Source organism: Pollicipes pollicipes, unplaced genomic scaffold (genome assembly GCF_011947565.3).
Source record: "Pollicipes pollicipes isolate AB1234 unplaced genomic scaffold, Ppol_2.1 Scaffold_6052;HRSCAF=7182_pilon_pilon_pilon, whole genome shotgun sequence".
NCBI classification, from domain to species: domain Eukaryota; kingdom Metazoa; phylum Arthropoda; class Thecostraca; order Pollicipedomorpha; family Pollicipedidae; genus Pollicipes; species Pollicipes pollicipes.
The window spans coordinates 9612471-9632663 of NW_023596805.1; the positions used below are offsets into that span (position 1 = coordinate 9612471).

The 20193-nt window shown below is 56.2% G+C and overlaps 2 protein-coding genes across 2 annotated transcripts; both read left to right on the plus strand.

The window, feature by feature from the left end:
* Window positions 1-451: 451 nt before the first annotated feature.
* Window positions 452-6287, plus strand: LOC119104767 (uncharacterized). The gene is made up of 8 exons (XM_037228486.1): window positions 452-479; window positions 1464-1730; window positions 2119-2297; window positions 2811-3014; window positions 3405-3464; window positions 5058-5174; window positions 5367-5498; window positions 6210-6287. Exons 2-8 carry the CDS (start codon window positions 1634-1636, stop codon window positions 6285-6287), a joined length of 867 nt encoding a protein of 288 aa, XP_037084381.1. The 5' UTR covers window positions 452-479; window positions 1464-1633.
* A 676-nt stretch (window positions 6288-6963) lies between these two features.
* On the plus strand, window positions 6964-14870 carry LOC119104811 (uncharacterized). The gene is made up of 5 exons (XM_037228530.1): window positions 6964-6990; window positions 7767-7940; window positions 8368-8474; window positions 8849-8960; window positions 14595-14870. Exons 1-5 carry the CDS (start codon window positions 6964-6966, stop codon window positions 14748-14750), a joined length of 576 nt encoding a protein of 191 aa, XP_037084425.1. The 3' UTR covers window positions 14751-14870.
* The last annotated feature ends 5323 nt before the right edge of the window (window positions 14871-20193 follow it).

Below are 20193 nucleotides of genomic sequence, written 5' to 3' on the forward strand. Positions count from 1 at the left end.
GGCGGCGGCTGACGCGGCGGTCGGCGCCGAGCTGCTAGTGCTGCTGGCCGGGCCGCTGCTGCGCGGGCCGGCGCCGCTGCTGGGCGCCGCGCTGCTGGCGGCGCGCGCCGGCGTTACGCCGCCTGGCGCCAACGGCCTCCCGCTGCTGGCGCCCTGGGACGCGGCTGAGGCGCCGCCGCTGCCGCCGGCCGAGCTGGCGCCGGGCACACGGCTCCGCCTACTGGGCCGGCTGGCGCGGTGCGTCCGCGAGGCGCGGCTGCCGCTGACTGCGGCGGCGCGCGGCGTGACGGCGCTGCAGTGGCTGCGCGCCGCCGCCGCGCAGCTGCTGGACGGCGGCCTGCTGCGCACCGCCGCCGGGCTCGGCTGCGCGGCCGAGCTGCTGCGCGTGTCGCCGCTGGTGCTGCCGCTGCAGACGCGTCTGGGTCAGCTGCTGACGGTGGCGCTGGAGGTGTGCTGCTCAGCTGACGCCGCGGCGGACGGTGAGGCGGAGGGGAGCGGCCGTAATTGTGTGGTAGAGATGACCTCCCGCATGGTGGAGGTGAACTCCCGCCTGATGGGGTTGATTTCCCAAGTGATGGAGGTGACCTCTCGCGTGATGGAGGTGACCTCCCGCGTGATGGAGGTGACCTCCCGCGTGATGGATGTGACCTCCCGGGTGATGGAAGTGACCTCCCGTGCGATGGAGGTGACCTCCCGCGCGATGGAGGTGACCTCCCGGGTGATGGAAGTGACCTCCCGTGCGATGGAGGTGACCTCCCGCGCGATGGAGGTGACCTCCCGCGTGATGGAAGTGACCTCCCGTGCGATGGAATTGACCTCCCGCGCGATGGAGGTGACCTCCCGCGTGATGGAAGTGACCTCCCGTGCGATGGAAATTGGACCTCCGCGTGAATGGAGGGTGACCCTCCCGGGTGATGGAAGTGACCTCCCGTGCGATGGAGGTGATCTTCAGCGTGATGCAAACGTGACAGGATGCTGCCAATGCCAGGTCACACTGGGCCCTGTCTGTGTCGATCGTGCTGACGCTTCTTCTAACACAACTTGGAGTGCGACATGTACTTTTTAGTTGGTAATGTACGTGTATGTGTGCTGGGCAACCAAATCATAACGGATTCATAATTTGAGGAGCTACTGGGCCACTTGTTAAAAAGCTTTAGATTAGTAAGCATGTAGTTTTCGTGACGTTTATTATTATATCATTGTTATTATATTATTGTGATATCATATTAAGCATCATTAAGCATGTGCCTTTGGTGACATTTAGTTTGTAGTAAATTGCCAGGGTGCGTCATGGGCGTGACCCATGAAGCAGGCAGCCAGTGAGGTCTGGGAGCTTTTCTCTCCACCCTGGTGTGTGTACAGGCATGGCCAAAGTATATTGTTGCTAGGAAGTGTGAACCGTTTCAATGGCGTGATCTCTTTCTGTTGGTGAAGTTTCAAGTTCGGTGTACTCTTCTCTCCAGACGCCGTCGCCGCCTCTGACTTGGTGCAGTTGGTGATCACCACATACGCCGACTTGCACCAGCTACCGCGGCTGCTGCCGCAGCTGCTGCTGGCGGCGCGCGCCTCGCGGCAGTTGCAGCTGCAGCTGTCGGAGTCGCAGCTGGCCCAGCTGGCCGCCCGGCTCACTGCCATGCCGCAACAGCACGTGGCCGGCGTGTGGAAGACGCTGCTGTACCATGTGACAGAGGACGGACTGGAGGCCATGCGCCGCGGAGAAGAGCCCACCGGTGAGAGGCACAGTCAGCTGACTGTGACGTCACCGGAAAAGGGTTGCTGGGGCTGGAGTCGACTTCTCTTGGAAGGGGAGTAATGGTTTGCGTTCTAATTCAGATGCTTAAGCAGAGCATTTGTGGCCTTGGTGTCGAGTTCGGTCGTCTCCGATAAAAGGCAGCCGTCTCAAGAAAATAGTCTTGGAGGGAAAGAACTACTCAGTTGTGATGTGACCCTGGTAATCATATGTTACCGCGATTACCAGTGCGTTATGAGTTTTTTTGTCATGTTTGCAGTCAGTTTTCGTTCTGTATTGGAGTAGCTTACAGCGCATGATTAAAACAGGTGAGGACAGGTCTGCTGCGATCGGATCTGGTTGGTAACGACGTGCGTTCCTCATTCCAGACGCAGCCTCGTCGGTGTTTGTGCTCACATTCCAACTGATAAATTGTTTTCTGAGCCACGTGGCCGTCATCGATCAGTCAACCACCACGGCCGCCACGCGCACCCTGTTGCCTGACCTGATGACTCAGACTTGCGAGGCACTGCAACAGGTGGCAGCACTGGTCACTAGGCGGTATCAGGTAAATCACGGACTGTTTATGTTAAAATGTCATCCAAAGATTGCATTTGTGATTAATCTTTTTCAGAGTGTAAGTGGTGAGTGACAAACTGATTGTATATGGACATCACTTAGCATATTTCTGTGTGAGAGTGTTATCATTTTATTCTGACCTAGTTCCTTCTCATTTATGATGAAATGGTGTGCCAACACCTGTTTTAAGTTTTAAGTTGTTTTTTGTGGTGCTCACGATTGTGGCGTGCTTATGGCTTACGAAACCAACTAGAAAGTGTTATTGTATGGGAGGCTCTTATCATCATTCGAAATATGGAATGCTTTTCCAACACTATAAAAACCATCGGCATAAAATGACCGCGGATGTCGACGCGTTCTTAAGCCCAAATAACAACTGTCAAAGCGACGCCGTCATCCGAGGTCTACTCAGCCTAATCTCTCCTCACCACTGGAGAGAGAGGAGAGACGCTTGTCGAGCCGCCCTGACCGCCGCCTGACGCCCTCTTCCCATCGTTTACAGAGCAGTGCTCACCTGGGCGGCCTGCTGTCCGCGTGCCTGGCCTGGCGCCGGCTCCAATCCGCCCTGCTCGCCTACTGTGACGAGTACCGGCAGCAGGTGGCGTCGGCACTGACGCGGGCGGACGAGCCGCTCGCGCCTGACAAGCGCTGGACGAAGCTGGCTAAACTGGACGCCGCCGGCCTGCCGCCCTGCAGCCAGCTGATGGTGGGTGATGACATCACTTGTTCTGAATGGGACCGGAGACGACTACAGATGCTGGTGTTCGCTGTGCACTTTCAGTTCGAAAAAATATTGTGTACACTTCTCCACTCGCACGTAATGCCGATTTTTAATAAAAAAATGTGCGGCTTTGCCTCCTTTGTTATGCAGGAGAATCAGTTTTTTGTCTTTGACATGTACTGTGGCGTTTCACAATGTCTCGATCTCCCCGAATGTTGTGCTCAAGGTTGGAAAGGTCTTGCCTCATTTGTAACATGCATGTGCTCCGAACATTTGCACCTACTTTGAAGAACGCCGCCGTGTCCATTGTTGACCGTTGTGCCGGCCGACCGAGGTGGGTCGCACGCTCCTGACACCGCCCTCCGCCCACCCCAGGCGGACCTGGTGGTGGAGGCGGCGCGCGTGGCACCGCCCGACTGGCAGCCGCCGTCGGGCGTGCCGCCGCCGCCGCCGCTCGACCCGCGCCTGCCGCGCCGGCGCCCTCTCCTGGGCGCGCCTCTGCGCCCTGCCGCCGACGGAGCTGGCCGCCGCCGCCGCCGCCGGCACCGAGTGCCGGGCCGTGCACGCGGCTGTGGCGGCGCGGCTGGCGCGCGCGCTGGCCGCCCTACCGGCCGCCAGAAAACGCAAGCGGCCGGAGGGCGCGCCGCCGCTGCCGGCGCTGGCGGCCGCGCTGTCCGACGCCGCCGCCGCCGTGGCGGCCGCCGACGGCGCGCTGCTGGACGCGGAGCCGGCGGCGGCGGCGTGGGCGGCGCTGCAGCCGGCGCTGGAGGAGGCCGGCGCGTGCCTGGAGGCGGGAGCCGAGTGGCGGCCGCCGCCGGACGAGGCGCGCGCCGAGCTGGCCGCCGCGCTGCGGCTGGTTGTCGGCTTGCCGCTGGAGTTTGTCTCCCCCGCGGCGGCGGCACTGCTGCTGCCGCTGCTCGCGCTCAGCCTGCTGGTGCCGGGACGGGATGAGCGCTGGGCGGAGGAGGGCGGTGACTCGGCGCCGCGGCTGGCCCTGGCGGCGCTGCCCGCGCTGCTGGCCGCCGGCCGCGACCGGCGACCGCTCGACGCGCTCCAGCCGCGGCGCCTGCTTGCCTGGCTGGCCGCCGCCCGGCCGGCGGCGCCCTCCGACGTCACACCGCGCCTGGATGACGTCACACGGGCGGTGCTGCGCGCCTGCGCCGGCCGGCGCGCCGTCGAACTGGCGCCGTTCGCCGAGGAGCTGCAGCGCGAGGTCCGCGAGGGTGACGCTGACCTGGAGGGCGGTTAGCTCGCTGGTGGACCTGCTGACTCACTACGTCCAGGTGCGAGACGACCACAACGCGACACGACATGACACCGTACCCATGGCTTAACGTCGTTTACCGCGGCGAGAACGCTTTGTATTTATACTTTACTTTTTTTGTTCATGTAAAGAAATGTTTGTGTTGTTGCACAACTAGACGTTTGTTATCTTAAAAGAGCCTGTAGTTTGGTTACATATACCTTAAGTTGTAACACAGGATGTGCACAGACAACATACCATGCAGCCATAACACAAGCTGTCTACCTCAGCTCAGTAAGCTTGTTGCTTTCAGTTTTTCTAGCCGCTCATTACGTCCTTTAGGAGAGGGCGAAGCGTGCTGGAACTGTGCTAGTCAACATGCCGCTTAGCAAAACCTGTAGCTGCTGAGCGACGCGTCCCACTCTATAGATCCGGCTGGGGGTTTGGTCCCGCAGTCGCGACAGCCGCCTACGCGATCGACTTCTGTATATTTGTATTGGTATCGCCATTTACCATCGCTGCAATATGCTCCGTTTCTGTTGTGTCGGCCACTCTTCTCGCGCCCCCGTAAATAAGTGGTCGGTTTGGATGGCGACCACACGCAGCTATCATTTTGCAACCGTAGGCGATCCCATTCCCGGAGCGGCTTCCTCCAGTGAGTGGCCATCTTCGTCATATCGCCCGTCGCAAGTGTACACCCGCTGCGTTCTCCGTTATATCACCCCATCCGCCCTCCCCCCCCTCCCCCCCCCCCCCACCGACCGGTGACCTCCCCCCTCGTGCAGGCCAATCAGGAGCTCAAGTGCGCCGACGTCACCATCAAGCAGCAGGCCAAGTCGCTGTCGTCGGCGCTGCCGCGGCTTCTGGCGCGTCACGAGCTGTCTCGGCTGCCGCCGGCGGCGGCGCGGCGCGCCATGGCCGGCCTGGCGCTGCTGATCCAGCTTCGGGCGCACAAGCCCGCCTCCGCCCGGCCGCTGTGGCGGCGCCAGCTGGCCGAGCTGTACCCGCTGGCGCTGGCGGCGGCTGGCGGCGACGGGGGCGGCGCGGCGGAGGAGGCCTGGACACTGCTGACAGCGGCATGCGCGGCCCGCGAGCACCTGCGGAACGACCTGCCAGACTCGCTGGTCACGGTGAGGACGGGCTCGCTGGTCACGATGGGGACTGACTCGCTGGTCATATTAGGAACTGACTCGCTGGTCACGGTGAGGACTGACTCGCTGGCCACGGTGAGGACTAATTCACTGGTCACGATGAGGACTGACTCGCTGGTCACCGGACTGACTTGCTGGTCACGACGAGGACTGACTCGTTGGTCATGGTGAGGACTGACTTGTTGGTCACGATGAGGACTGACTCGTTGGTCATGATGAGGACCGACTGGCTGGTCACGGCGAGGACTGACTCGTTGGTTACGATGAGGACCAACTGATTGTTTACAGTGAGGACTGACTCGCCGGTTACGATGAGGACTGACTGGTTGTGAGGACTGATTCGCTGATGACGTAGAAGGCTATGTCGATGGTCAGAATGAGGTATGGTTGGCTGTTCATGGCTCGTTTACCGGGATGTTGATTGGTGGACCAGTCCCAACGACTACACGCCACGCATTGTTCCGCAGGATATCCTGCTGCACCACTCTGATTTACATTGCAACCTGTAACATGTTCAGCGGAAAATGGGGCAGTGCGTCAGTCCCAATGACGTCACACTTTGCAGCGTCTCTGGCAAGACTTGTGACGGTGTTCTTCATTCATTGGTGTCGCGCTACGTGGGGTAGTCATGAGGGCCTCTGATGCTTGCTCCAGTGACGGCACACTCCGTACGGTGTTTGTCAGGACGTGTGGCGGTGCGCCCGCTCCAGTGACGTCACAGCCGGTGACCTGCGGGCCGTGCTGGCGGCGGCCGACAGTGAGGAGGTGGCTGACATCGTCTCACAGCTCACCGAGGACACGGTGAGAGAGGCGGCTCGGCCCGGCCGCGCCATGGACGCCAGCGCTCTCAGCTCCGTTCTTTGATGTTAAAAGCTGGGTAGGCAAACTCCCGCGGCTCTAACTTGCAGCGTGGTCACGATGATAGTGTAGTGGAGAGGATAGTACGTTCGAATGAAGACATTGAGATTCGCCTGGTACAGCACAACTTTGGGTCAGTTACCAGAACTGGACCACACCTTGGTCTTGTTACGGTTTGCAAGAGGCTTGGTTCGGATCTAGTTTACATATATCGAATCCATCAATAATTCCTTATTCATGTGGTATGGGTACCACTATTGCGTTCATTGTACTAGATAGCTGAGATGGCTTAGTGCTCAATCTCTGGCTGAATCATTTGGAAGTTTTTGGTGTTTCGGTCATCTGTTTACAGCCTTTTTATTATGCTTTCCAGCGATGGAGGCCGCATGGAGTGTGCAGAGCTGCGTTTACCGCCCTCACTTGCAGTGGGACCAAAATACCAAACCTATAATTTCATTCTGCCCGACAGATGGCTCTGCCGTTGCCGCCGACGCCTGACCGCTGGCTTCGTCTGCTGGCCGCCTGGCGGGCGCTGGCCGAGACGCGTCTGTCGGAGGGGGGCCGCACGCACCAGCGCCGGGCGCTGGCGCGGCTGCTGGGCCGGCTGGGCCCGGCGCTGGCACTGCGCTCCGGCTGGGTACCGGACGAGCTGCGCCATCTGCTGCTGCCGGCGCTGCGCACCATGGCGGCCGTGGCGCAGCAGAAAAACGTGCGTTGTGGGGACGCGATCGCCGTGAAGTGGCGTTGTGCCTCTAAGCTGATGCTAGACGGAGGTAGTCCACATCGTGCGCCTTTGTCTGAATTGTGCTCACTGGTTTTGGTCGTAGGAGCTGCGCACTTTGGCCGCACTGTTTGTCAGCTTGTTCGTTTATCAGCTTGTTCGAAGTATGTTTGGTACGTTGTTAGACCGCTTCTCTGTGCATTTGCCTGGAGACTTTCGTGACGTAATCCGTCTATCTATAATCCTTGATAAACCCGGTGTAGCGCATGTCCAGGAACATCGCCATAAGGAACCTGCACAACCTCAGATGTTCTATTTTCTTCTCATTTATTTACGCTCTTCTCTTCCCACTCTCATAATCCCATTGTTATGATGACCTAGTGTCGAACCAGATACGAGTCGGTCTGTACTCTCAGACCACGGAACTAGCCCTTGTGTGACCTGATCATGACATGACCCCTTTTAGCTGCGACCAAGCTGTAGCCAGGCCTGAGACCGACCTGATCACTACATGGTGTAGCAATGACCCGGCGAACCGGACGCGACCTGACCAGCTTTCCCGCATGCCATGACCTGAACACGACCCCTGTCTGACCGTGACGATCGTGACGTGACCTGGCCGCGACCTGACCGCGACCTGACGGCGACCTGACCGTGACCTGACCGTGACCTGACCGTGACCTGACCGTGACCTGACCGCGACCTGACCGTGACCTGACCGTGACCTGACCGTGACCTGACCATGACCTGACCGTGTCCGTCAGGTGCGTCTCTCTGACTCGGCGTACACCAGCTGCCTGCTGGCGTGCCGGCCGGACCTGAGCCGGGCGGCCACCGAGGACGCCTGCGACGTGCTGCAGGCCGTCTGCGAGCTGCTGTACCAGCTGACCTCGGCCCACCCGGGCCTGGTGGCCTCCCGTGCGCCGCTGCTGGTGCAGGTGAGCGGCCGGCGCCGGTCGGAGCGGTGCCATTGTACCGCTCAGTGATGGTGAGCTTGCTCGCTATCCGACCGTGCTGGCAGCGTCAATATATATATATATATATATATATATATATATATATATATATATATATATATATTAACGATGAGGCCAGCATTAAATGAAGCAATTGCTGGGAAGTTTTTGATCCCTCTGATTAAGTTCCACCATCCAATAGTACACAGCGTGCCGCCACCTTAACAGCGATAGGAGGAGGAAAAGTAACGCCTCATACGGCACCTGTGGGATGTCCGGCAGCGGTAATCGACCAGAGCATTCAGCAGAGTTTCGGTATGACGACCGTTGCTGCTGGTCCGTTGGGTGGGCGCCGCTGGCGCCGCCACGGTGGCGACTGTAGTGACGGGCTCGGCTCGGCCTGCTGCAGGGGGTGGAGTTCGTGGCCTCCGAGCTGTGTCCCAGGAGTAGTCAGGAGCTGGCGCGCTCGCCCGAGGAGCAGGCCGCGCTCGTCGCCACCGCCAACAAGCTGGGACGGTACGTGGAAGCAGCCTCAGCTGCTCACTGGCCTGAGGGTTGGAGGTGGGGCGGGGGAGGCGGGGAGGCGGCGAAGCGGGGAGGTGGGGGGGGGGGGGGGGGGGAGGGAATGGGGCAGAGGTGGAACCCTGTGTGGCGCTTGGAGGCAGCCTGCGCCGCGATCAGCTGCTTGGGAGCCACGCGGCAGTTGATTTGTGAACGGGCTCCTATTCGGCGGTATGTCAAGGCTCAGTACTTCGCTGCCTGCGTGTTGATTATTCGCGGCGTGACGCTTCACGCGCTTCCCATACCGCGCCTCCCGCATGCCCGGGACAGCCCTGCCGTCGTCCGCGGCGGCCGCGTCCGTAAGCCGTGGTTCGGCTCCGCTCCGCCAGGGTGGTGCGGGAGCTGGTGCAGCTGGGGCCGCTGACAGAGCTGCTGGCGCCCTACCTCATCGCCGACGTCCTGCTCCAGTTCCAGCGCACCACGCTCGACCACTATGTGCAGGCGAGTTGGCGCAGTTGGCGGCGTTTCAGACGTCGGAGCGGGGGACCTGGGTCTGATCCCCGTGGTCTGCGTTAAGTCATGGCTGGCGCTGTTCCGACAACAGACTTGAGGGACTGGTCGAGGTAAATGCGTGGCGGTGCCGCGTGCCTGGGAATAGAACAGTTCTATGCAGGAGCAGTCGGGCCGGTTCGGACGTTCGGTGAGGCGCTCCGTGATGGGCGACCGCCTGGCCAGCTGAGCCCGCCGCCTCGCCGTCAGCTGTGCGAGACATTGACGTGTGGCTGTCCGTGCCCGTCAGGAGTCGCTGACGTGTGGCTGTCCGTGCCCGTCAGGAGTCGCTGACGTGTGGCTGTCTGTGCCCGTCAGGAGTCGCTGACGTGTGGCTGTCCGTGCCCGTCAGGAGTCGCTGACGTGTGGCTGTCCGTGCCCGTCAGGAGTCGCTGACGTGTGGCTGTCCGTGCCCGTCAGGAGTCGCTGACGTGTGGCTGTCCGTGCCCGTCAGGAGTCGCTGATGTGTGGCTGTCCGTGCCCGTCAGGAGTCGCTGACGTGTGGCTGTCCGTGCCCGTCAGGAGTCGCTGATGTGTGGCTGTCTGTGCCCGTCAGGAGTCGCTGACGTGTGGCTGTCCGTGCCCGTCAGGAGTCGCTGATGTGTGGCTGTCTGTGCCCGTCAGGAGTCGCTGATGTGTGGCTGTCTGTGCCCGTCAGGAGTCGCTGATGTGTGGCTGTCTGTGCCCGTCAGGAGTCGCTGATGTGTGGCTGTCTGTGTCCGTCAGGAGTCGCTGATGTGTGGCTGTCTGTGTCCGTCTCCGTGGTGGGGGGAGAGGGGGGGGGAGATTGCGTGCCCCAATGATCCTGCGGGCGGTTAGGGAGGCTTGTAAAGCGCCCCTTCCGGCCAAAGAGGAGGGGCCAGACGAAACGTGCCTCTCGCAAGGGCTCTGACTCGTTCAGAGTAGGGATTAGCAACCCCTCGGCCCCAGCTTTTCAGTCTTATCTGGGTCTCGCCGTACCCCGTTGGGTCCGCAGGTAGCGATGAAGGGATCCTGGTCACTGAGGGAGTTGCCCTGCGGGTCAGTCGGGGCAGCTTACTAACACGTGGCTTTGGCCGAATTTGTGATCCTGCGGATGCTTCGTGAAGTCTTCACACGAGGAAATCGGCTGGTCAGGCGTCGTGTTTTCGTGACACTGGCTTGGAGGCAAGCAGGTCATGTGACGGGTGTTGAGGGGGGAGCTGCGCGGTGCAGCGTCTGCCTCCTGACATCATTAAGGGGCCGTCCCTCGGTTTGTTACCAGGGTGCCTGGTTAGCACCTGCGAACCAAGGCACTGGCGCCGCAGACTCGTAGTCCGGTGGCTCTCGCAGCAACTCTTTTGGCACACTGGTCTGCGTATAGCGTGCTGGTACCCCTGGCGGCTCCTCTCTTAGAAGAGGACCGTCCCCGTGTTGGGCTCCATGATGGGCGGGGAATCAGCGCGCCGAATATAAACACATACTTATGGACACCTTATCATCAACCAACCCCCCAAACCCCGACCGTCGTCCACTACCCCAGTTTCTGGTCGTAAGACCCGCCAAAGTAGATGACCAAGGAAGAACAGTACCGCTCCGACTGAATCCATTTCAGCGCCAACAAGCATTTTCAAAGATCGGGACGCCCAAGGATGCCTTTTCGTATGCGGACGGAGGCATATAAGTGCGTCTAACAGACGAACGCAAGATCCAGCGCATGCTTAAGACGACCACACTTATCTACAAAGTACGAGGACAGGGAGAGGTTAGGGTGCCCGTATCGGTGCACCCTCACGCCTCTAAGAACTACTCCAAGGGTGTGATTACTTGCCGGGACCTTCGCGGTGTGAGTGATGAGGATGTTTCTGAGGGCTTGTGTGAGGAAGGGGTAACGGCGGTGAGACGTATCAAGAGGAGAGAGAGAGAGGAGAGCTGATCGATGCTGATTCAATTTTTCTGACGTTTTGCTCCGCGAGAGTGCCAGATAGGGTCCGCGTGGGATATCAGTTCGGTCCCTGTTAGGGTCTATGTACCCGATCCAGTCCGGTGCTACCGATGTCAGACGTATGGTCACTTCACGGACAATTGCTGGAAAGAAGTTAGATGCGGAAGGTGTGCGGAAATAGGTCACCAACACTCTGAGTGTAAATCAGAAACTGTGAAATGCGTCAACTGTGGTCAGGGTCATGTGGCGTCATATCGTAGTTGTCAGTCCTCCTTGTCAGAGAAAGCTGTCCTGAGCATCAAAGTGAAGGAAGTAGCCTCGTTTCGGGAGGCCCAACGCCGACACAACGATGCGACCACCACAAGGACATACAAAGACGCCCTTACTAATCCGGCAAGAAATTTAGCCCAAGTAACACCCGCAGCCAACGAGGTACTGAAGCTGAGTGGACTTGATGATTTTAAAGGCATGACTGTAGGCGAGTTTGTACAGCTGATACTAAGCACACTTGTATCAACTGGCTCTGCTGTTCCGTCGTACCGGAAGTCGGATCCTCCGAAAAAGAATCCACCTGCGGCATTGGCCGTCGCTAGAGAAGGCTCAGCCTATGGGGTTGGAACCCCCTGGTGGAGCTGCCAGAGAGCCCGAGGCTGGGTTGCGACCCGGGAACGGGGGGGGGGGGGGTGGACCGCGGTCCAGCGAGGCCGTGGACTTCGCCCCCCGTCATCGCACCCCGGCCCAGCCCGTGCTGAAGACACGCCCTCCCGGGCTCCATCTCCCCCTCCATCCATACCAGCTACGACGGGATCTGTCGTCGCTGGCACAGGGGCGCTACGAGAGCTGACCCCCTCTGGCTCCCCAGCTAGTGGCCCTGCCGGGAGTGCCGCGCCCCCCCCCCCCCCCCCGGCTCACGGGAACCGGACAAGGTTCGGCATCCCCCAGTCGTCGCTCTCTCCCGAAGCCGCCCTTCTGAAACTTTTGTTCGTCAGGGTTCTCTGGACCTTGGCCCTGCAGGGCGCGCCGCCAGGTCGGCGTCTGCACAGCGGACGGGGGGCCGGCTTCCGCTGTCGACTCCGCCCCACTCACCGGGAGGGTCAATGGGTCCGCCTTCCATTCCTCCACCTGGGGACGGCGTTTCGGGTCGGCCTACCCTGCAGTCCGCGGTGGCAGGTCGTGCAACAAAGCGTGCCCCTCCTTGGCCGACGTCGCCTACGGAGGGTGGAAGTCCCCAAAGCTCCGAGGCCACATGGCACTCTTCATTGAAAACTTTTTTTTCGATTTCGTCGTCGATTTTTCCACGTACGAGTGAGTGGCATGCTATCCGATCGCTGTGAACAAGACAACGGTGTTCCTCAAGGGAGCGTCCTTATCGTAACCCTGTTTGCGCTGATGATCGATGATATCGCCGACTGTCTGCCACGTACCATTAGTCGGTCACTGTTTGTGGATGACTTTGCCATCTGGTGTGCAGCACCCACAACGACGTTTGCTGAGAGGCAGCTTCAGTTATGCCTGATTCGACTAACTGAGTGGAGCCTTAAGAATGGCTTCAAATTTTCGACCACCAAGACTAAGTGTATGCACTTCTGCTCACGGATTAGAGGCTGTAGAGACCCGGAGTTGCGACTCTATAATGCCGCTAACCCAGTTTGTAACATCTGTTTCCTGGGCCTCACGTTTGACCGTGGGCTCACGTTCAAGCAACACTTTAAGATGGTTGAGACTAAGTGTCTCAAGCGCGTGAACCTCATGAAAGTAATGTGTCGTATGACCTTTTGAGCCGATAGAAGCACCCTGTTGAACTTGTATAGGGCCTTAATTCGATCAGTCATCGATTATGCTAGCCCTGTCTACGATAGTGCTCCTACATCTTCAAAGCAGGTTTTGGACACAATCCACCATACATGTGTTCGTATAGCCAGCTGGGGCGTTCCGTACGACCCGAGCAAGAAACTTGCTGGTGGATGCGAACGAACCGCCCTTGCCTCTTAGGAGACGACGTACTTTGAACTACGCTACAAAGGTTTCACAATTTCCGGATCACCCAGCCTTTAAGTTCATCTTCTCTCAGACGTTAATCCGCTCTTTCTTGAGGGGGCGGCCCACGTCATCGCGGCCGATGTGCTTGCGCGTCCAGGACTGGCTGGACGAGGCGGATATTACGCTGGATGATATTGCCCCGCACACTCTTCGGGACCCAGCTCCGTGGAGACATCTGAGTCTGAAGTATGATTTGGAACTTTGTCAGCATCATAAAAATGGCACTTCACCACGAGAGTTCCTCACCTATTCGTTGGAACAGATCTCACTATACGCGGACTCATTACAAATATTCACTGATTGGTCCAAGGGCTCAACGGGAACGGGTTGCGCATTTGTTTGCAGTGACCATACCGTAGGTATATGCCTCCCGCATCACATGTCAGTTTTTTCCTCAGAACTGTTCGCTATTTTAGCAGCGCTTCAGTACGTTGCTTCTGGTCCTGAAAGAGATGTAGTCATTTTGACCGACTCACTCAGTGCACTTTTTATCATTAGACCCGACGGCGATGTCGCGTGACCACTCATTTTTGACGCGCTCAATCTGGGAGGAACTGAAATGGCTGGACAACACTTCCTGCCGTATCACATTTATGTGGATCCCCAGCCACATAGGGATAATGGGAAATGAGAAAGCGGACGCCGCAGCGAAAGCTGCGGCGTGTGAGAGAAAACCAATACCAATTTATGTTCCCGCTCGAGATCTGAAATCAGTCATTTCCAAATGCGTCCGCAATACGTGGCAGCACATGTTCGACCAACACCTTCACGCTTTCAGGGAAATCAAGCCCCAAATGGGTGATTGGGAATCCTCCCACCGTCGAAGCCGCTTCCAGGAAGTCGCCCTTCGTAGGCTTCGGTTGGGTCATACATATGCAACACACTCGTTTTACTTGACGCGCAGGGATGTGCCACGGTGTGATAGATGCGGGGACTGGTTGTCTGTAGAACATGTCCTCGTCTCATGCCGGCGCATTGAGACGGAGAGGCGACGATTTTTTCCTCCAGCGCCCCTTCATCGGTTACTCGGTCGAGACCCTTGTGGTGAACTTGGAGATATACTCGCATTTTTAGCACACATTGACTTTGACATTATTTTCACTCATCCCTCAGTGTAAGTGCGCCAGTGATGCTACCTGCTATTAGTTGACAACATACTTATCACGCCGTGGCAGAGGTAGATAATCGTCACCGAGTGGGCGCAAATATGCCCCGATGCCGACGCGCCCTTAAAAACCAAATCACCACCACCATATCTGTGTCCGTCAGGAGTCGCTGACATGTGGCTGTCTGTGCCCGTCAGGAGTCGCTGACGCGTGGCTGTCCGTGTCCATCAGGAGTCGCTGATGTGTGGCTGTCTGTGACCGCCAGGGGTCGCTGACGTGTGGCTACCTGTGCCCGTCAGGAGTCGCAGACACATGACTGTCTGTGTCCGTCAGGAGTCGCTGACGTGTGGCTGTCCGTGCCCGTCAGGAGTCGCTGACATGTGGCTGTCTGTGTCCGCCAGGGGTCGCTGATATGTGAATGTCCGTGTCCGCCTGGAGTGGCTGACGCGTGGCTATGTGTGTCCGCCAGGAGTCGCTGACGTGTGGGTGTCTGTGTCCGCCTGGAGTGGCTGACATGTGGCTGTCTGTGTCCGTCAGGAGTCGCTGACGCGCAGCCTGTACTGCCTGCTGACCCAGTGCCGGGACGAGGTGGTGACGCGGCTGCGGGTCACCCTGCCGCCCGCCACCCAACACCTCTTCCACACGCTCTTCGTCAACTACAAGAAGTTCTACAAGTTCGCTGGCCGTGTGTAGTGTAGCTGGTGGTCGGTAGATGGCAGGGGCAGCAGCGGGTCTGCCAGTGTGGGCAGTGGTTGTCTTTTTCTGTGCGGAAAGGAGTGCATACGACATGTCAATATACTGACTTGGACCATACGCGTGCGTGGAGCTGTCTTGCGAAATCAGTAGTCAGAAAGGGCTTACGTTGTGCGTTTTGACCATGGGTGTTCATCAAACGGCCCTCGGAAAGAGCAGAAAGTGAGTCGCGCAACAGCGTACATGGTGGACACATAGCCACTGGTGACTACTTTGGAGAAGATCAAAAACACACAGGCTCTCGTCGACCCATTCGGTGGCCACACACCCGTCTGGCACGACCTCAGCAAGTGGTTTGCTCCTATTGCGGCTCTCAGCCAATGAGTCCTTTTTCGCTTCGTCGTTCTCGTCGCTTTTCCGTTCGCACTAGCTCCAAACACACCTTTTTGCTTAAGTTTTGTTGCTCCCTTCTCGCTCCCCTAATATGGGGAAGCGAAGTAAGCGCAAGAAGGATGATACTGACACGGACTCGAACTCGGCCTCTGACCTTGATAATGCCCTGGATGTAGACGACGGGAGTGCCGCTAGCCCCACTTTGGCTGCCACTTCGCCTGATGACCTTCGCGCGCCCCAGGCCATGACCGTTGGTACGCACACTTCCACCGCGGTGGGTGGACAGCAGACCCCGTCTCCGTTCAACGCCCCCGGTTCCGACCCTCGCTCGTCTTTGACCACTCCGGTGCCTGCTCGCCCTGATGCTGACCCTCTCTCGACAATGACCAGTGTTCGCCGGCCCTCTGAGCCAATTCTGGATCCTCTCGGATCGTACGTCGTCGTCCAACCTTGTGATGAAAATGTGTCGTTTCGAAAGATCAACGTTTTTTGGCCATCATAGCAAATCAAGGCTATCTGCGGTCCATGCGAACTCAAAATTGAGGCACCAGCAAACGGATCACTCATCATCAAAACAACCACTCGCGCACAAACCAAGGCCCTACTCAAAACAGCTGAATTTTGCGGCAAACAAGTAAAAGTCTCCCTGCACCATGCCAGAAACACCAGTAAGGGCACCATCTTCGCGCCTGAACTCCGCTTCATGACGGAGGACGAGATCCTGACGGAGCTCAGAGATGAGCAAGTTTGCCATGTCCGTCGGCTGACGATTTTCAGAGATGGTCAGCGTCACGACACCAGCCTGCTCGTTATCACCTTTGGTACCACCCGACTTCTAGATTCGCTCACCGCTGGTTACCTTCGTTATAAAGTAAGAGTATTCATTCCAAATCCACTCAGGTGTTTTAAATGTCAACGGTTCGGACACGGCAGCAAGTTCTGCAAACAGAGTGCCAGATGCTTGAAGTGCGGCGAGACTCCTCACGAGGGATCTGCCTGCACATCACCCCAGAAATGCCAGAGCTGTGGAAGTGCTGATCACGCTGCCAACTCTTCTCAGTGTCCCACGTGGAAAAAAGAAAAATAAATTTGTTCTGAAAAGGCAAAGAGGTGTGTCGTACCCCGAAGCACGGCGCACCGTTTAATCCAAAATGTCGTCGTAGCCCAGCAAAACATATGCACAAGTAGCAAAAGCCACGATGGCCACATGTGCAACACAGACCGACCCTATCACCCATCTGCCTCCCCTGAAACTTCTCAACCCTCGCCCCTCGGTTTCAGCTGAGTTAACTACACAGACCCAGACGAAAAATGCCGTTGAGTCGCCCCTGGCTGGGCGCGCGGATGCCCAGGCGCCCGTGCACCCCCGTCCCCAGGTTGGGCGGCGTTCCAGCCCGCCGGCTGTGAGTGATTCACGTGCGGGTCAGGCCGTCCGGCGTTCTAGCCCCCCGGCTATGAACAGTCGGCGGCCCGGACCCTCTGGCCACCACACAAACATCACCTCCCCTTCCCCCACCACAACACCTGTCGAAACACGCCCGAACGAAGTCCGCCGGCCCCGTCCATCGGTGAGGGTGGCGATGGGACGGCCTCGGTCTGTTTCGTTCGGGCGATTCCCACCGACCGGTGGGAATGGATCCCTTCATCACTAAATGTCTTTCATCTTACAGTGTAATTGTCGCGGTCTCATTTCGAAATAGTCTGAAATGAAAGCACTTTTTGCCGTATTAGCTTCAATCATCACTGCCGTAAAGGAAACATGGTTTCGTCCCACAGACACATATAACTTTAAAATGCCAACTTACTCTTTATATCGCAGTGACACCACGGACGGTGAGCGTCGCCAAGGTGGGGTGGCGCTGCACATCAGTCAAGAATTAACACACACGCCACTCACTCTTAACACACCTCTTCAGGCTGTTGCAAGTTCAGTTCGACTGCATGGCCGTACCATCGATATGTGCTCAATGTATATTGCACCAAGTTATAATAATACGGAGCTCTTACGGCAACTTGACCAACTCGTTGCTCAATTTCAGAACCCCTTTCTCATCCTCGGCGATCTCAACGCTTACAGCCCAGCTTGGAGCAACGGCATCCAAGCCGTTGATCGCCGAGGACATTTGGTTGAAGATTTTATTGATCCACACAACTTAGTACTGCTAAACAGAGGCAATAATACTCATCACCACTTACCCACTGGTACAGAAGCAGCCATCGACCTGTCGCTGTGCTCTCCCTCAATAGCGACATACTTTGATTGGACTGTTGAGGGAGATATACACGACAGCGACCATTTTCCAATTAAACTTTACACCACTTTTGACGCAACCGCTGACGAAGTTTTGCGATCCATACCCCGCTGGAAATTACGAAAAGCAGACTGAGCCAAATTTCAAGAACTGTGTTATGTGAACCGAGACTGTTATGAATCACCAGAGCAGGGTGTTGGCCTTATTACACATATTATTCATGCTGCAGCAACCGCGACAATTCTACTGACTAAAACACCATCACGCCGCATCTCAGTACCATGGTGGACGACCGAAGTTAAGAACGGCTATTGCGCGTCGGAAACGTGCTTTCCGCTGCTTTCGTCGCCACCATAATGTACCTCATCTTCTTGCCCGAAATTATGAGCGGGCTCGAACCAGACGAGTTATAAGAAAAACTAAACGTCATTCTTGGCAAGCATACATCCAGCAGTTCACTGCTGCTGCTCCTCTAAGCCAGCTATGGGGACTGGTTCGAGCACTTTCCGGAAAACGCACCTCTATTTCATTGCCCACTTTACGCACAAACAACCAAATCATTTCGGCAACACCTCTTATCACCAATGCTCTTGCTGAAAGTCTTTCTCAGTGTAGCTCATCCGGAAATTACCAACCAGGATTTGTGGAAACTGCGCAAGCCCGTTTTCGTTTACATACTAATTGTTTTGCTTCCGATAACACCGAAGACTATAATTTACCATTTACATTTCTGGAACTACAAAAGGCTATAGAATCCGCCGGCAACACCTCAGTAGGTCATGATCAGTTACACTATTCTTTTTTTCGTAATCTTTCAGAAGATATGCTTCGTTTTATATTGGCAGTTTTTAATGATTTGTGGTCAACCCATGTCTTTCCTGACGCCTGGGAAGACACCATCATTATTCCACTTGCAAAGCCAGGAAAAGACACCAAAGATCTATCAAATTATCGTCCCATTGCACTTACCAGCTGCCTAGGAAAACTTTTTGAGCGGATGGTGGTGAAGCGAATCTCTTGGATTGTAGAACGAGACTGCCTGCTTACAAAAAATCAATGTGGTTTCTGACGCAATCGTAGCACAATAGACCATGTCATCAGACTTGAAACTGACATCAGACGTTCCTTTAAACATCGACACCACACAACTGCCGTATTCCTGGATATTAGCCGAGCCTTCGACATGGTCTTTAAACCTGCACTAATTTTCGAGCTCCATCAGTTAGGGTTTAAAGGCCATTTGGCACATTATCTTATTGGGTTTCTTTCCAGCATCAGACCATTTCGTGTGAGATGCAGATCCGCCGTTTCCGACACTCACCATCTAGAAAACGGCCTCCCACAGGAGAGCTGTATCTCACCAATTCTCTTTGATTTTATGATAAGCGATTTATTTGACTCCTTACCAGCGGGTATTTCCTCTTCACTGTTTGCGGACGATAGCGTGATCTGGTGCTCAGACGCTGAATATGACCATTCGCTGCCACGGCTCCAAGCCGCCCTAAACAAGGTGCAGCAGTGGTCAGAGCGATACGGGTTCCGTTTCTCCGCTCCCAAATCTGCAGTTATGATTTTCAGCAAAAATATGCGTGGTACTCCCAACTTTCGGCTTCGACTAGATGCACATTACATTCCTTTCGTTTCGTCTTTCAAATTTCTTGGCATCGTTCTTGACCCCAGATTATCGATGCGACAGCACGTGGAGCATGTTCGCTCCAAATGCCTAAAACGACCAAATTTCTTTAGATGCATTTCCGGGTCAAGATACAGTGCCGACCGCCAATCGTTATTACGTCTATACAAATCCTTAGTTCTTCCCATCATTGAATATGGCTCCGTGGTATATGCAGGACGCAGCCAACACACTCTCAAACCACTATCCACCATACAAAATATGTTTTTGCGAGTTGCCCAAGGAGCTTTGCGTACTTCCCGATTTCAGCGCTTGAAGTGGACGCTCACGTTATGCCTCTTGCCCTCCGACGAATGGAACACACATTGAGATACATAACAAAAGTGCGACAAAATCCCAGTCACCCAGCATTTAAATCCATACATATCTTACCTCACATTCACCATAACTACCTAGATCCGGCAGAACTTCGCTCAGGACTTACAATAGCATCTTGAACCACTATCTACTGTACCACTCTTCAGTTTACTTTGCCGCCTTCCTCCGTGCCACCTGCTTTAATAGTACCACCAAGGCAGTTAACCCCTTGGAAAGTTTTGTTTCATTTTGATGATCCCAAACGCATTTTCACAACAAGTTATGTTCAACAAACATTTAATCGTCTAATTTTCAACAATCAAAATAGCAGCTATATTTACACCGATGGCTCCAAGGCCAATAACCACACCGGATGTGCAGTTATTTGCACTGAGCATTACCATAACATTGTCGGTTACTGGATGGCACCTCAGTATATTTGGCTGATTTATTTGCTCTTTTCCTTGCATTGCAACACACTCAACAACACACCCATACAACGAAGACAATAGTGATTTGTTCGAATTCAAAGACAGCTGTACAATCTCGTATTGACCCAGACTTCACACACCACCTCCTGGTGTCAATCAGTATGTGTAGCTATGTGTCAATCAAACCAAACCACTCTCTCAAAGTCAATCGTCAATCTCTATCATATATTACACACACAGGATATGAATATCAAATTTCTATGGATTCCAGGACATACAGGCATCATGGGCAATGCACGGGCTGACCAACTAGCCAAGGAAGCTTTGACAGACCCACATATCATGGAGATCCCTCTTGATCATGCATCTATAAAACA